Source organism: Pelophylax lessonae (assembly GCF_965119305.1).
Source record: "Pelophylax lessonae genome assembly, chromosome: 1".
NCBI classification, from domain to species: Eukaryota; Metazoa; Chordata; class Amphibia; order Anura; family Ranidae; genus Pelophylax; species Pelophylax lessonae.
This window is the reverse complement of record NC_138768.1, coordinates 467,742,072-467,757,469: the sequence shown is the minus strand read 5'-3', so window position 1 is coordinate 467,757,469 and position 15,398 is coordinate 467,742,072. Positions and strand designations below refer to the sequence as shown.

The 15,398-nt window shown below is 44.4% G+C and overlaps 1 protein-coding gene across 1 annotated transcript in view; it reads right to left on the bottom strand.

Annotated features, from left to right (window-relative positions):
- Window positions 1–15,398, bottom strand: part of HCN2 (hyperpolarization activated cyclic nucleotide gated potassium and sodium channel 2) — a 150,705-nt gene that overhangs the window by 39,615 nt on the left and 95,692 nt on the right. Inside the window, exons 4-6 of the mRNA XM_082261191.1 lie at window positions 11,980–12,198; window positions 11,252–11,398; window positions 4,896–5,136 (exon numbers count right to left, since the gene is read on the bottom strand). Coding sequence (XP_082117317.1) covers window positions 4,896–5,136; window positions 11,252–11,398; window positions 11,980–12,198 — 607 coding nt within the window. The remainder of the gene's footprint in view (window positions 1–4,895; window positions 5,137–11,251; window positions 11,399–11,979; window positions 12,199–15,398) is intronic.

The window sequence follows — 15,398 nt, the reverse complement described above, 5'->3', positions numbered from 1 at the left end:
GATAATTGAGTCCCCAACTACCACAACCTTTCTAACCTTTCCTGAGTTACGGCCCCCCTTCTTCCTGGAGCCGTCCCTCCCCTGGCAGCTGGGGGAGGGTGCATGCTCCAGCTCTGCCACCCCTAAGCTGATATCCCCCTCAACCTGCAACTCGGCAAATTTGTTAGGGTGTACCAACTCAGGATTGGCCTCCCTGGCACTCATCCCTCTACCCTTCCTAACAGTCACCCAGCTGCGTACCTCTGCTGCTTGCGTCCCCTCTATTCCTCCCTCCTCTATGCTGGCCCCTGCCAGCGCCTGATAGGTAATGTCCAAGCTCCTTTCCAGGTTGTTAATGCCACGCAGTGTTGCCACTGTGTTCTGTAGGTCCAGGATCTGGTCTACCAGAGCAACAAGTCGCTCACATCTTGCACAGCAGTATTCGCCCTCGATTGGTTCATCAAGGAACGCATACATGCAGCAAGAAGTGCACTGAGTGGCATCCGCAATCCTGTCGGACATTATTACCCACTACTATATGGGGATAATATTAACGACCTGCTCTTCCTTACCTACACTACCTCTGTCTCCCCTGGTACTAAACCTGGGGTACTCACCAGTTGCAAAGATCCAACAGACGCTAAGATACTCACCAGTCGCAAAGATCCAACAGACGCAAAGATACTCACCAGTCGCAAGGATACTCACCAGTCGCAAGGATACTCACCAGTCGCAAGGATACTCACCAGTCGCAAGGATACTCACCAGTCGCAAGGATACTCACCAGTCGCAAGGATACTCACCAGTCGCAAGGATACTCACCAGTCGCAAAGATACTCACCAGTCGCAAAGATACTCACCAGTCGCAAAGATACTCACCAGTCGCAAAGATACTCACCAGTCGCAAAGATTCTCACCAGTCGCAAAGATTCTCACCAGTCGCAAAGATTCTCACCAGTCGCAAAGATTCTCACCAGTAGCAAAGATACTTACCAGTCGCAAAGATGCTCACCAGTCGCAAAGATACTTACCAGTCGCAAAGATGCTCACCAGTCGCAAAGATACTTACCAGTCGCAAAGATGCTCACCAGTCGCAAAGATGCTCACCCACCAGTCGCAAGATACTTACCAGTCACAAAGATCCACACCAGTCGCAAGATACTCACCAGTCGCAAGTCGCAGAGCACCTCTCAGTCTATAGTAACCCCTTAGTAACCTGTATTGCTTGTAGTGTTTGTACTTGTATGTAGTTTGTACTTGTAGTCCCCCCCACCAGCCCACCCCCCTACCAGGAGATCAGATCAGATTGTTTCCAACTTACGTCCCTCGGTCTCAGTCTGGTCCCGGTCCTCGTCTCCCCCGCACTGGTTCCCTGGTCCGAGGCTCCAAGCTCCTGTCTCCTGCTTCCTAGTGCGGCTTCCCCCGCTCTCCTCCGCACGTGCGGCTCCTGCCCCCGGCTGTCCCCCGCACTGCTTCTGCTTCCTAGTGCGGCTTCCCCCGCACTGGTTCCCTGGTCCGAGGCTCCGAGCTCCTGCCCCCGGCTTCCTAGTGCGGCTTCCCCCGCTCTCCTCCGCACGTGCGGCTCCTCCTCCTCCTCTACACACACACAGCTCTCAGCTCTCCTCGTTTCCGGTTTGCAGTTTCCGGTTTGCCTGTGAACTACCAGATAGGGAGAACGACAGGACAACGCCGCCAATTCGGACACCCTGCACACATAAGTAATAGCCACAAAAAAGGCCATCTTCTGGGATAAGGTAAGCAGGGGAATCTGCCGGATATTTTCAAAGGGAAGTTTCTGGAGAACCGACAGCACCAAGTTAAGGTCCCAAGGTGGCAACAGAGGTGCCAAGTATCGCACCCCCTGGATAAAGTTACGCACCAGGGTAATTTAAACATCCCTTGTGACAGTAGTAATAGGCAGTGACAGGTACTCTTTATGGAGGGATCTGGGGTCTAAAAGACCCCAAACCCCTCCTCTACACTTAAAAGCATTTAAAAACACCAAAGTTGGCTGTTTTGAATACTGTCATTTTTTTTTTTTTTAATCTGGCACCTTTAAGGCTCAAATACCCCTACCTGATGTCATAACATTGCTTCTGGGGTTTTACATCGGAGACCCGATCTGAGCCGACTCTGGCTTTGTTTGGGTCTTCGGCCAGCCAGCAGATGTGCCGGTGGGATGGGAGACCAGGGCGAGCCGCAAAAGGCAGGGAACGTCCCCTCCTACTCCTTGTAAAGAGAATACAGCGGCTGCTCAGCCACATCAGTTGTCATTACAAGAAAGCCGACCCTCTGCTCTAAACAGCGGTATTAGGGTGGGGTGATGCCTCTAGCTATAGGCATCACTCCGGTACAACCCCCTGAAGCTGAGGCCGCGTATTTGAGTTCTGTCGGCGTGAAGGGGTCAGACTAGAAGATTCGTTTTGGCTGGAGCTATACTCTTAGCATAGCAGTTTTGTGTGAATTACTATGCAGTAATAAAATAAAAACTATGAACATGTTTGTGTCATATATATATATATATATATATATATACATACATACACACACACATACATACATACAATACATACACACACACACACACACACACACACAGGGTTAGGTCCATATATATTTGGACATAGGGGCACAATTTTAGTTTTTCAGGTGTTTACCAAAACATATTCAAGCTATAGTTATATAATGGATGTGGGCTGAGGGTGTGCACTCTCAGGTTTCATTTGAGGTTATATACATCCAAATCCATGGATGGGTTCAGGAATTATAGTTAAGAATAGCAATCCCCCCTTTTTCAAGGGACCAAAAGTAATTGGACAATTGAATCAAAAGTTGTTTCATCGCCAGGTGTGGGCTACTCCTTCATTTTTTTTCTTAATTAGGCAGGTAAAAGGTCTGGAGTTGATTCTAATGCCGGATACACACTATACAATTATCATTCGATTTTTTTCCTTACAATTTACCAAAACCATATAATATGAGATCAAACCTAAACACTTTCAATTTATATGCAATCAGGCAGGCCCTTGCATTACATAGTTGATGGTAAATCAAAAGGAAATCAAACAACCAAAGTTGTATAGTGTGCATCCAGCCTTAGTGTGGTATTTGCATTTGGAAACTACTGCTATGAATCTACATCGTGCGTTTAAAGGAGCTGTCCATACAAGTAAAATTGGCGATTGTAAGGCTTCAAAATCAAAACGAGAGCAAATATAGAGGATTCACCACAAGGTGCAAACCATTCATAAGCCTGAAGAATAGAAAAGCCAGATTAGACTTTTCCAAAAAAACATCTAAAAATGCCAGACCAGTTCTGGAAAGGCATTGTTTGGATGGATGAAACTAAGATTATTCTCTGCCAGAATGACAGGAAGAGGAGGCTTGGAATAGCTTATGATCCAAAGCACACAGCGCCATTTGTAAAACATGGTGGAGGCAGTGTGATGGCATTGACATGCATGGCTTCCAGTGGCACTGGGTGTTTATTGATGATGTGACAGAAGCAGCCGGATGAATTCTGCAGTGTTTAGGGATATAATGTACGCCCAGATTCAGCCAAATGCAGTTGATTGGACGACGCTTCACAGTACTCCAAATATTCCAAGACAATATTCCAAAACACTGCAAAAGCAACCCAGGATCTTTTGGAAGAAAAAAAGTGAAATATTCTGCCATGGCCGAGTCAATCACCTGATCTCAACCCAATGAAGCATGCATTTCTCTTGCGGAAGGCAAAACTAAAGGCGGAAAGACCCACAGACAAAGAACAACTGAAGACAGCTGCAGTTAGAGCCTAGCAAAGCATCATTGCCAGTAAAGGATTATCAACAAAATATTAAAAATAAACATTTTATTTAGGACTATATTCATTTGTCCAATTACATTGGAGCCCCTGAAAACGGGCTGACTGTGTTTTTTAAAATGGTTGCAGTTCCTAAAATTTGTACTTGATACTTCTGTTCAACCCCTTGAATTAAAGCTGAAAGTCTGCACTTTAAAATTAAAATGAAACAATCCAAATTAATTTGTTCTGGTAGCATGCAGAGCCAAAAGTATGAACATTGTGCCTGTGTCCAAATATATATGGATCTAACTGTATATAACTGTATATATTATTATTATTTTTTATTATACAGGATTTATATAGCGCACACAGTTTATGCAGCGCTTTACAACAAAAAGGGGGACAGCACAATTTACAATACCATTCAATACAAAAGGAATAGGAGGGCCCTGGAGCTTACAATCTAAAGGGAGGGGAAGGTGGTACAAAAAGTAGCACACATAAATAAGCTTCCAGTTGTAAAGCAGGATTTAAGCGATTACATTTGTAAGCATTTTGCTCACTGCTGAGCGTAGAGAATGAATTTCAGAGTAGTATAATGAAAAGCCTTAAGGTACAAAAAAAAAAACATAAAATGAAAAAGTTTAACTTACACTATGTTAATAAGCTACTAATGTGGCTCAAAATACGGAATAGTAAAGTTCTCATAGGTGTAAAAAAAAATAAGACTGTAATAAACATACAGTTTTTTGCTAGCTGTCATCCTTGACAAAAGGTTAAATGAAAGTTGGCAGTGTACTACTATGAGATGCCTGGATAGGAGGCCATATGTGTGCTTGAAAATACTGCTTACCACTATACCACCTTAATTTTCCATATCTTCTGTTCTCATAATCTTCTAAGACTATTAGATATTAATGCCTTTAATGTAATACTCCTACTTAAACCAACTTATGAAGAAGACGTCATTAACATTTAGTTACCTTTCAAGCCAAAGGCAGTAGTTTTAGCAGATACACTAATCAGAATTCTTTTCCTAGTGCTGTCATGGAGTTTTACTACATATGCTTACTAATAGATAGAACACCACCACAGCACTACTATGGTTAAAAAAATACTGTAAACTAACCTCCAAAGTAAGAGCCATCTGAGAGTTTCACCTCCTTGTTGCCCTTGGTAAGTACGCTAACCACACCATGCTGGATAAAGTACATCTTCTTGCCGATGGTTCCCTCCCGAATGATATAATCCGTAGGCTGGAACACCTCAAATTTTAGTTTGGTCAGCATTGCCGTAACGAAGCAGGGATCAGCATTGGCAAAGAGTGGCATTGATGCTACCAGCTTGCGGCAGTTGAAGTTCACTATTTCCTAAGCACAAACATGGGTATAACACAGGGAAAAGTAAAACAAATCCTTTGTATTGAGATCAATTTATATAAAATTTAACTGAAAAGGACATTACAGTTGACATAATGAATTTCCTTGACACAATGGGGAATATTCATAACGGGTATTGTAGACATCCCTTAGATATCAGTTACGTCACTGCACCAACTTTGTTGGTGCCTATGTCTGATGCATGCATCTGTCAGAGGTACATGAGTCTGTCAGAGCCTGGCACTGAGGTCTAAGCGTCCATACTGAGCACTCCTTTCTCAGTGCACTCCCTGCCCTCCCACTACATCCATCACACTGACAGGCGCAAAGCTGAGGAGTTTTGAAGTGTGGTTGCCAAAGCCTGATAGGGAACAGACAGACTAGATACTCATCAGGTCTGCCTTGTTGTTGATTGAGAGTGCATGGCAGTGGATGGATCCACAGCTGCTATTTAGTCCAAAAGTGGATTTTTTTAAATTAATTAATTCAGAAAAGTAGCTTGTATTTCCCTTTAGTTTTCTGAGAACTACCCGAAATTGTTGTCTTTAAGGAATGTTACCGAAAAGGATGCAAATGTTTGCTGGAATTAGGTGCAGGTAATTCTAAAAGGGACCTAAAACCAGAAAACTGTCATTAAGCCTTTCTTAAATTCCCCAGAATCTGTGGAAATGGGCAAAGTGACAGTAAAGGTTGGCGTAGAGTGTAGTTTAAAGCCAAGAGTGTATGGAGTCGGAGTTAGAATTCTTCTCCCGTTTTTACTGTTTTTTCCTGTCCTGCTGGTGTGGAAGAGAAAGTCTACAACAAAGAAATGGACAGAAAAAAAAAAAAATCTAACAGGTTCTATCTTTCTCCTACTCTACTAAAGAAAATATTATATTTCTTTTCGTACATCACGAGACACAGAGCCGTAATCATAACATATGGTTTATATAGGCTACTTACAGGTGAAGGACACTGGCAACCAATCAGAATTGATGACCCCCTATATAGCCCCTACCACACAGGAAGTACCTCAGTTTTTTCGCCAGTGTCTAAAGGGTGAAGGTCGCTGTGGAGAGGAGCTCCACATGTTTGTTATGTTTCAAAGAAGAAAGAAAGAAGATTATGCTATAATACCCCAATCAAAGATCACTGAATCTAAGGGGTTAGCTATCGGATCCATAGAATAACAGTCAATGGACTAAAAAGATGGTACCCGAGCCTCGGGAAGCAGATACGAGGTTTTGCCTGTAATGCTGTCCTTTTTAGGCGCTGGACCCTGGGATCCGGAGCCTTGGAACACCAACCCCAAAGGCGCTCTGTGCAGGGTGCTCTACAGGTCCAAGGTTGTGGCCCCTAAAATATAGGGGACCCTGTTTTTGAAGGTCTTTAAGGCTGTGCTCACCGTGAGTAGTGAAGATTAGAAACTTGTTTTAACAGTTTCCTGCAGCGAGGACTGGTGAGTCCATTTTAAATATTTACACAGCAAACAAAGAACCAATAATGGTTAAAGATTGCAAAAATGTAAATATTTTATGCACTGTTACCCTTATTAAGATTACAGAGACTTAGCAGATTTATGCAGAAGCTGTTTAAGTATGTTAAACCATATTATTACTCTATGTGTTGCTTTGTGCTGATCATCTGAAAAACTGCTAGACATTGTAGCAGATTTTTACAGGGTAGGCTTGAAACTATGTTTAAAGCATAGTGTTACTCTATGTTCTTACCCTGTGCTTTCAGCTGTGGCAAACTGAATCAGCCTAAACGGCTCTCTTTCCCCATTCATTTGGGTCAGTCCTGGCGTATATGCGTTCGCATGGTAGCCTCAGCTGTATTGCATGCCGCGTGTCCATGGCGTTAGCGCGCAAAAAACCCGCATTTAAATATAAACATTTGCCACGTGATAGGCGTGGTCTGATTGCGGTTTGGCGTGCACGCGAACGCCACGCATGCATAAAAGTGCATGTTTTGCAAAGAACGGTTTCCAACACATTAGCCTTATGCAGGCTACCTCCAGAGGCCCCATGACACTTTTTGTGTCCCCCTGATTGACATAAGCCATGGCGGTGGCATTGTCAGATTGAATGCACACTGGAGATCCCTGAAGATGATCCGTCCAATGGTCCAGACACAGTCTGATTGCTCAGAGTTCCAAGACATTGATCCAGTAGTCTGGACTCCTCCAGTGTCCAGTGCCCCTGAGCAAAATTTTTGCTGAGGACGCCTCCCTATCCGCACAGGCTTGCATCCGTGCTGACCACTGTCCAATACAAGGGGAGGAAGAATTTTCCCAGCTGAAGTGTCAGAGAACAAAGCCACCATATCAGGGTCTCCTTCGTTCTCTGGCTCAGCCGGATCTGATTTTCCAGAGACTGCAGAGTCTTGTCCCATTTGGCCAGAATCCCCTTTGCAGGGACCTCATATGAAACTGTGCAAACGGAACCACCTTGAAGGTAGACACCATCAGGCCCAGCACCCGCAGGCAAGTCAGGGGGGATGACAATTGGCTGGACAGCAGGAGACAAATTGCAGCCTGCAATTTCTGGAGTTTGATCAGAGGAAGGAGCACTCTGGCTAAGGCCGAGTTCAGAGTCAGACCCAGATAGTCCAGCTTTGTGGATGGAAACAGAGCAGACTTCTGAAGATACAGACTCCTGGGAAACTCCCTCAGAGTTAGTATGGTGATTTCCAGGTTTTCCACTAGAGCAGTAGGAGACTCTGCTCGCAGAAGGTCATCCAAGTAGCCCAGTGCTGCGATCCCCCGTTGGCGCAACAATGCTAGCACCAGAGCTAACACTTTTGTGAAGACCCAAGGAGCAGAGGCGAGACCAGAGGGTAACACCACAAACTGATAATGCTCCTCTCCCATGGCAAAGCAAAGGAAGCGCTGGTGACCGGCACATATTGGAATACGAAGGTAAGCATCCTTGATGTTGATAGAGGCAAGAAAATCCCCCTGATGCAGGGATGCCACCACCGTGGGAATGGACTCCATTCTGAACTTCTGCACCCACACAAAGCAGTTCAGTGCCTTGAAGTCCAGGATTGGATACACCTTGCCTTCCTTCCTGGGAACTGTAAACCGGTTTGAGTAAAAACCCTGAAAATTTTCCTAAGTTGGAACCGGGACAATCACCCCTTGAAGTAACAGGTCTTGTACTGTCCCAAACAGACTCGGGGGCAGGCACAAGTTGGAAGGAAAGAATCTTACCGGGGGACAAGAGCGAAACTCGATCTTGTAGCCATACCAAATGACTTTCTCGACCCACTTGTCTTGTACCAGGGAAGTCCATGGATCCAGAAACCAGCAAAGATGTCCCCCCACCCCCGATACAGGTGAGGGCGCACCTTCATGCTGAAGGAGCCTTGTCCACGGGTCTGGAGAAGACCGCTCTCGGCTTACCAGACCATGTTCGTTTGGATCCTCCAGAGGAGGCCCTGAAAGGCTTTGAGACCTTGTCAGTCGACCCCGAGGGAAAAAAAACTTCTTATGAGCTGAGAAGGAGGGCCCTGGTCTATGACGAGGGTCCTTGCCCTTAGTAGCCTGCGGAAGAAAAGTACTCTTTTCCCCTCAGACCTTTAATGATGTCATCCAGGATAGCTCCAAATAGGCGATCTCCTTGAAAGGGGAGATCAGTCAAGGCCTTTTTAGAAGTCCGGTCCGCAGACCAGCATTTGAGCCAAAAGACACACCGAAGGACCACTGCTGAAACAGAGAGCCGAGCAACTAGGAAAGCCGCATCCAAAGAGGCATCACAGATAGAGGCATCACAGATAAACGCCAGAGTGTACGGCCTTTGGATCCGGCTGACATACGATATGTACACTCTGGCTGGTTCGGTACTGAAGCCCGTATTCACCTTCACCTGCTCAGCAAAGACAGGGGTGAGATGTTCTCCCTCCAGGTCAGGGCATAAAAGCTTAGCCCACGCAGTCAGTCTGTGGCACCAGGCATTGGTGAATACGGGCCTCAGTGCCGAACCAGCCAGAGTGTACATATCGTATGTCAGCCGGATCCAAAGGCCGGGGACTCTTCACCTGCAATCATGGTTGCCTTGTTCGATCTGGAAACCGGAGGGTCCACTAACGGTGGAAAAGTCCACTTCTTTAAAGGGACTCTTCATAGGGGTATCGCCTAGCAAATCGCTTAGGAACCCCAAGGGGACCCTTTGATCGTTCCCACTATTTAGCGACAATTCTGTCAAAATAGGCGGGGAAAGGAAATATCTTTGCCATTCTGGATGGCTTGTGAGCCTGCCCCTCCATCGCAGCTGCATCCTCCATCTTTAAGGTCTCACGCACATATACAATCAGTGCTTCCACCAGCGCCTTTTTGTGCACAGTTGCAGATGTGGAGGAATCATCCTCACTATCTGAGGATTGCAGTCGTGCGGTCTCAGACCCAGCAGGGAGACCCACGTCCAAGGCAGCCAAATCAGATTTAGGATCTGATGAGGCAGGGGAAGGCAGGGGGCGCTTTTTGCTAGCCCGTCATCTGAAAGCCACCTCCACCAGGGACACAAAGGACTACAGGACCGCCGTCAGTGCATCGATGAATGGTTGGGACCCGGAGGGCCCCTCAGCCTCAGAGAGGGGATCAGGTGGAGAGATGTGCTCCAAAGATTTCATGAGAAATCATTAGGGACCCATAATTCAGAGAGACCTTTGTGTGGGAAAAGAACCTCCAAATCCTACTTACAGTCCTGATTTTTTTTTCCCCGTCTGCATCAGAGCCCAAGAGGAGGAAACAGCCAACAGAGTGAGCTTTGTGGCTAAAACACAGCTGCTAAACTGCGGAGAGAAGGCTCGTCCTGCAGATCTGGCCAGTCACCCTATAGAACAGTCTCTAAGAGTGAGTGTACTTCAAAGGTCATAGCAGGTTTGGGTCGTTGTAGGGAGACCTTGAAGGTGAACAACTCTGGCTGCTCTAACTCTAAGCAGGAGCGTGCAGCATTGATAAGTGTAGCAATTGTGTTCTTAAAGTTGAATAAACCTCCATAAAGATTTTTGGCAATTGGGCCCCAGGAAATGTTACCCATAATGTGCAGGTCTCCTACAGTTCTGCGCTGTCAGCCCTCCCATCAATTTTAATGCACACAAACCCAATATAATACCTAGTTTTTTTTGTAAAATATAATGGATAATGTAAAGCAGAGTAAATAGATATACACAGCTGCTTGGATCATTTCTAATGACTGAAGGTGCTTGCTTGTGGCCCCTGCGGTCTATGGCCTCAATAAGACCTGAAATTCAGTCAATGACATCAGACATGTGGCAAAAAATTCCTTTCTAGATAAATATGAGAAAGGTAGTGCAACTAAAGGGCCAGCAGAAGTGTCAAACTGGTGGAAACTATCCAAAACAGAGAGTACTAGGCCCCTATAGAGTTAGATTATCACACCTCATGCAATCATGTGTTTAGTCTGAACCAGTGAGGCTATCTGACCCCTTTTTCCCTTGTAATCTGCCATGTGCCATGTGCAGTGCACAAGGTGTCCGCAGAGGTGTAATCACAATCTCTGCTGCTGTGGAGAGGGACAGGAAGACTTCTGTGCCAGGCACTGTTGGCTACTTGGAACCCAGGTGGGCAAAGTACATTTTCCAAGAATGTGGGGAGATCTGTCAGATGCCCGCTCTCCACTATGGGAGATCAGATGAAAACGGGCCGCCTGACAGGATCGGATAGGATAGCAGCGGGTGTCAGCGGACATGTCACCGCTGACATCCGCTGCTCCATAGGGGTGCATGGAGTGTCTGATCAAGTCCGACTGAAAAACTGACAGGCAGACCTGATCGGAAAGCCTGTGTGAAAGGAAGTAATGTGATATTTACCAAAAAAAAAAAAGTTAAACAGTTGAGTGATAAAAGGACCAAGCCTATCAAGACAAATAGCAGCTATCAGAATTTCACAAATCATAAAAGATTTATATGGTTTGTGTTCATTAATGGTTAAAGAATGCATCCATATACATTGGATGACCCTTCTAAAACAAATGATTAACTTATACAATTTCCCATACGTTCTACATGAAGTTCATGATACCCAAAACTAGCAGGATTATGCACACAGGGCAGTGCTACCCTAAACTTCATTTTATACCCCTCCTGGACTCCAGCGCCATACCTCTCGCAAAGGCTCATTTAGTTCTTCCAGAATACTGTCTTCATCAAACATCTTCCCCTGGTAGCGATGCTCATAATAGTCATGAATCCTTTGACGAAAATCAGCAGGCAGCTTGTGGAAGGACATGTACTGCTCAACTTGCTTGTACTGTAAAAAAGACAATCGTCAAATACACGTAGGAAACATATGCAGCATTAAATCTCATCATGACATTGTAATCAGTTATTGATCATTAAAATAGGATGCTATATTTTATACCAATTGTAGTATCAAAGTTTCTTTTGTGTTCCAGGCAAACAAAGTTTGGGATTGTGTCAGTAACAGCAGCAGCAGATAAATAATCATTAAATCTGGTAGGTAGAGTTATCCTAGTAGTGCATTTTTATCAATCCTCTTGCATATCAAATTATAAAGCACTTCCCCTCACTCAGTTGGTATCAAAAGCTTGGATGATTTCCTGTCAGATCTGCCACAGGCAATCATCTGCTGTGACGCTTGTAAGAAAAATAAGAGGCAGTCAGCTGTTTCCTATTTCAGAGAAATTAGTGGTAGGCACAGCAGCCAATAATGTGTCAAGGGAAGTAAAACATGAAAAATTGTACTTGGTTTACATAAAAGATGGATTGAACACCTAATGCAAAACTTGTACTTGTAATGCAATACAATACCCCCAAGGTTACTCATAATAGGTGCATTGGACATGAGGTCATTGATAAAAGCAAACTCACCTTTTCTTGGTACTGTCTGCGGGATGAATCCAGTGACTGGATGAGAGCTGTTGCATGTCCAATGAACATGGCGTAGCATGTAGCTCCCACTATCATGCTCAGCATTGTAAGCCAAATATCAGTCATGCTTTCTGGAGCCTGGCGCCCATAACCAATGCACAGCATGTGGCTCATGGCCTTGAACAGGGCGAAGGAGTACAGCTCACTCCATGAGTCATTCTGTGTGGCGGCAAAAAAAACAGTAAATTTTATTTTCTTGTCACTTCAGCATCACCCATCTAACTAGGAAAATTGGCATTTGTACAAGAGTTCACCTAATCGCCATAGGAAAAGTGCATATTTCAAGTTCTCCGTGCCCGTGCTGACATGTGGCATGGATGAAGCATGCCACAGATGTGTACATGTATGTAGTGTAAAAGAACATGGGTCTTATGTATTCAAGTATTCATGTAAAGAGGCATGCTGCAACCTTGTAGGAGCGAGCATCAAAGTGCACCCAAACACATGTGCAAACACTGTGTCCCATATACATGCATTACTGACTTGCGTCTCTCAGCTGTGTCCCCCATATAATCCTCTATATACATACAAAGCAAGAAAACAAGCTACAGAAACTGCCGCGGGCACACATTACCCCAAGTAGCCGAACGGAGGGACATCATTGGGGCTGAAAGAAGAGAAAGAGCAAGAGAAAGCAGGGAGAATGATGCAAACAGACTCTGCAAGAGGGGAATCAAATGGACTTGACAAGACAATGGTTCCACCCATGTAGATAGAAATAACGAGCAAGACAGAGGGAGCAACTCAACACTGATGGAGGAAACACTGAGAAATTACTGGACTTGTAGATCAAGAAATGACTACAAAAGGCACAGTGAAAACAAAGGGTTAGTATGGGCATGAAGAAAAAGTTCCAAACAGAAGCATGTAAAGACATCAGAAGGTGCAACAAAGAGATGAAGCGAAGAGAGGTAGAGAAGAAGAGAGAAAAATCTATTATTATTCCTGTGCTGAGCCATGCGATTTCAGCTGAGACACACACACACTAAGTCACTGATCCCTCTATTCTACCCCTCCGTGGGTTCTCATGTGCCAGTTTGCGGCTGACTGGCACCGGACTTCTGTGCCAGGCTTAGTTACAATGGCAGCTTCAAGGTCTTAACCCCTACAATACACACCACCTTTTAAAATATCACCAAGGTATACAGCTTTGTTAACATACCCAGCAGAACCCAGCTAACCAGGGATCATTTATTAAATGGAAATGGCATCAGTTAGGTAAACTGCAAAAACGAGAACTAGAAAAATAAACTCATGAATAGGAAGTTCTCATGTGAGAGTATATGTACACAAATGTTTTCATACCAATATTACCATGCAGGAATAAAGCCCGGAATGATCAATTTCATCTTTTAACCCATCTTTAAAGAGACACTGTGTCCATCTCTAAAAAAAAAGCATCCCTGTATACTTACCTGTGCTTTCTTACATCTCTTTGTTCCTCTGCATGCGGCATCAAGATCAGCAACTCAGGGAAGAAGTAATGTTACCTCCCTGGTCATGTAACATTGCTAAAGGCTAGCAATGGGCTTTTAAAAATGCGCAGTATCATATGGAGGCAGGTCACATCCTCCATATTCAAGTCCCATGTTGTGTTGCTGACTGCAGGGGACCAAGGAGCTGCAAAGAAACACGGGAAAGGTAAATATATGGGGCTTAGGGGGATAACCTTTCTAGAGACCGTGTCACTTTTTTCTGTATGGTTAACCACTTGCTGACCGCCGCCCGACTATATACGGCAGCGGTCAGCCCCTCCCAGGCACAGTGACGTACCGGTACGTCACTAGCCTGGGAGCCAATAGGGGGCGAGCGCGCGCCACCGGAGGCGCGCTCCCGCCCCCGCTTGTACCCGAAGAAGCCGGCCGGTCACTCGCGATCGTCGGGTGGAGAGGGAGAAAGGCAGGCGGCTAATGTAAACAAAGCCGCCTGTCACACTCCCCTGTGTAAAAGCACTGATCACTCGGTCCTGCTATGTAGGACCGTTGATCTGTGCTGTTACACACAAAGCCACATCCAATCCCAGTAAGAAACACGCCCCTAGGGACACACTTAACCCCTCTCTCTCCAATAAAGTTAACCCTTTCCATCCCAGTGTAATTTTTACAGTAACAGTGCATATGTATAGCACTGATTACTGTAGTAATGTCACTGGTACCCCCAAAAGTGTCAAAAATGTCAGTCAAGGGTCCGATCTGTCCGCCGCAATGTCGCAGTACCGCAAAAAAAAAAAAAATCGCAGATCGCCGCCATTACTCGTTAAAAAAAAAAAAACAATAAAAATGATAAAAATCTTTCCCTTAGTTAGTAAACGCAATAACTTTTGCGCAAACCAATCAAAATACGCTTTTTTTTCTACCAAACATATGTAGCAGAAAACAAATTGGCCTAAAATTTTAAAAAATTTGGATTTTTACATTTTTTGGGGGGGGGGAATTTCATATAAAAAATTGTGAAAAATATTGTTATTTTTGCAAAATTGTCGCTCTTTTTTTGTTTATAGCGCATGATCAAAAAAAAAAAAAAAAAAAAATCGCACAGGTGATCAAATACCACCAAAAGAAAGCTACGTTTGTGGGAAAATAAAGACGTCAATTTAATTTGGGTACAGCGTCGCACGACCGCTCAATTGTCCGTTAAAGTCACGCAGTGCCAAATCGCAAAATAGGCCCTGGTCAGGAAGGGGGTAAAATCTTCCAGGGCTTAAGTGGTTAAGGTGAGCGTCTCTTTAGTACTTCTTTTAAATAGTGCTGGTGACTCCATTCAGTTTTCAATCCTTTTTACCCTCTTTTTTTTTTTTTTTTTTTTTAATGGTCACTATGCAAAACAAAGACAACTTCGAAACCAAATGAAGACTTAACAATAATGCAATAAATTTAGCCCATACACTTTGTATGTTTTCCATATACAAAAATCTAAAAAAGATGGCCCAAACAGATGAAATGGAAACACGTATTTTGACAGTGGTAGGTAAAACATGATGGAAATAAAATGCTATAAAAGCACTAAAAGTGAAACTCTAGTTTTGGTTAGAATGGGGAAGGGGTTTTACTGTGGTTTGTATCTCCTCAATCACATGGACAGCAAGCATGAGGGAATTTTCCCAATAGATTCAAAAATAGTAATAAAGGAAAAAAAACAACAAAAAACAGACATTGTAATACTTCTTACCTTTGCCAAACATGTTTTAGTCCTTTTTGTGTTGCTGTGGCAGAACATAACCTCACTTGTTCTAGAACAGTGATGGTGAACCTTGGCCCCCCAGATGTTTTGGAACTACATTTCCCATTATGTTCATGCACTCTGCAGTGTAGCTGAGCATCATATGAAATGTAGTTCCAAAACATCTGGGGTGCCAATGT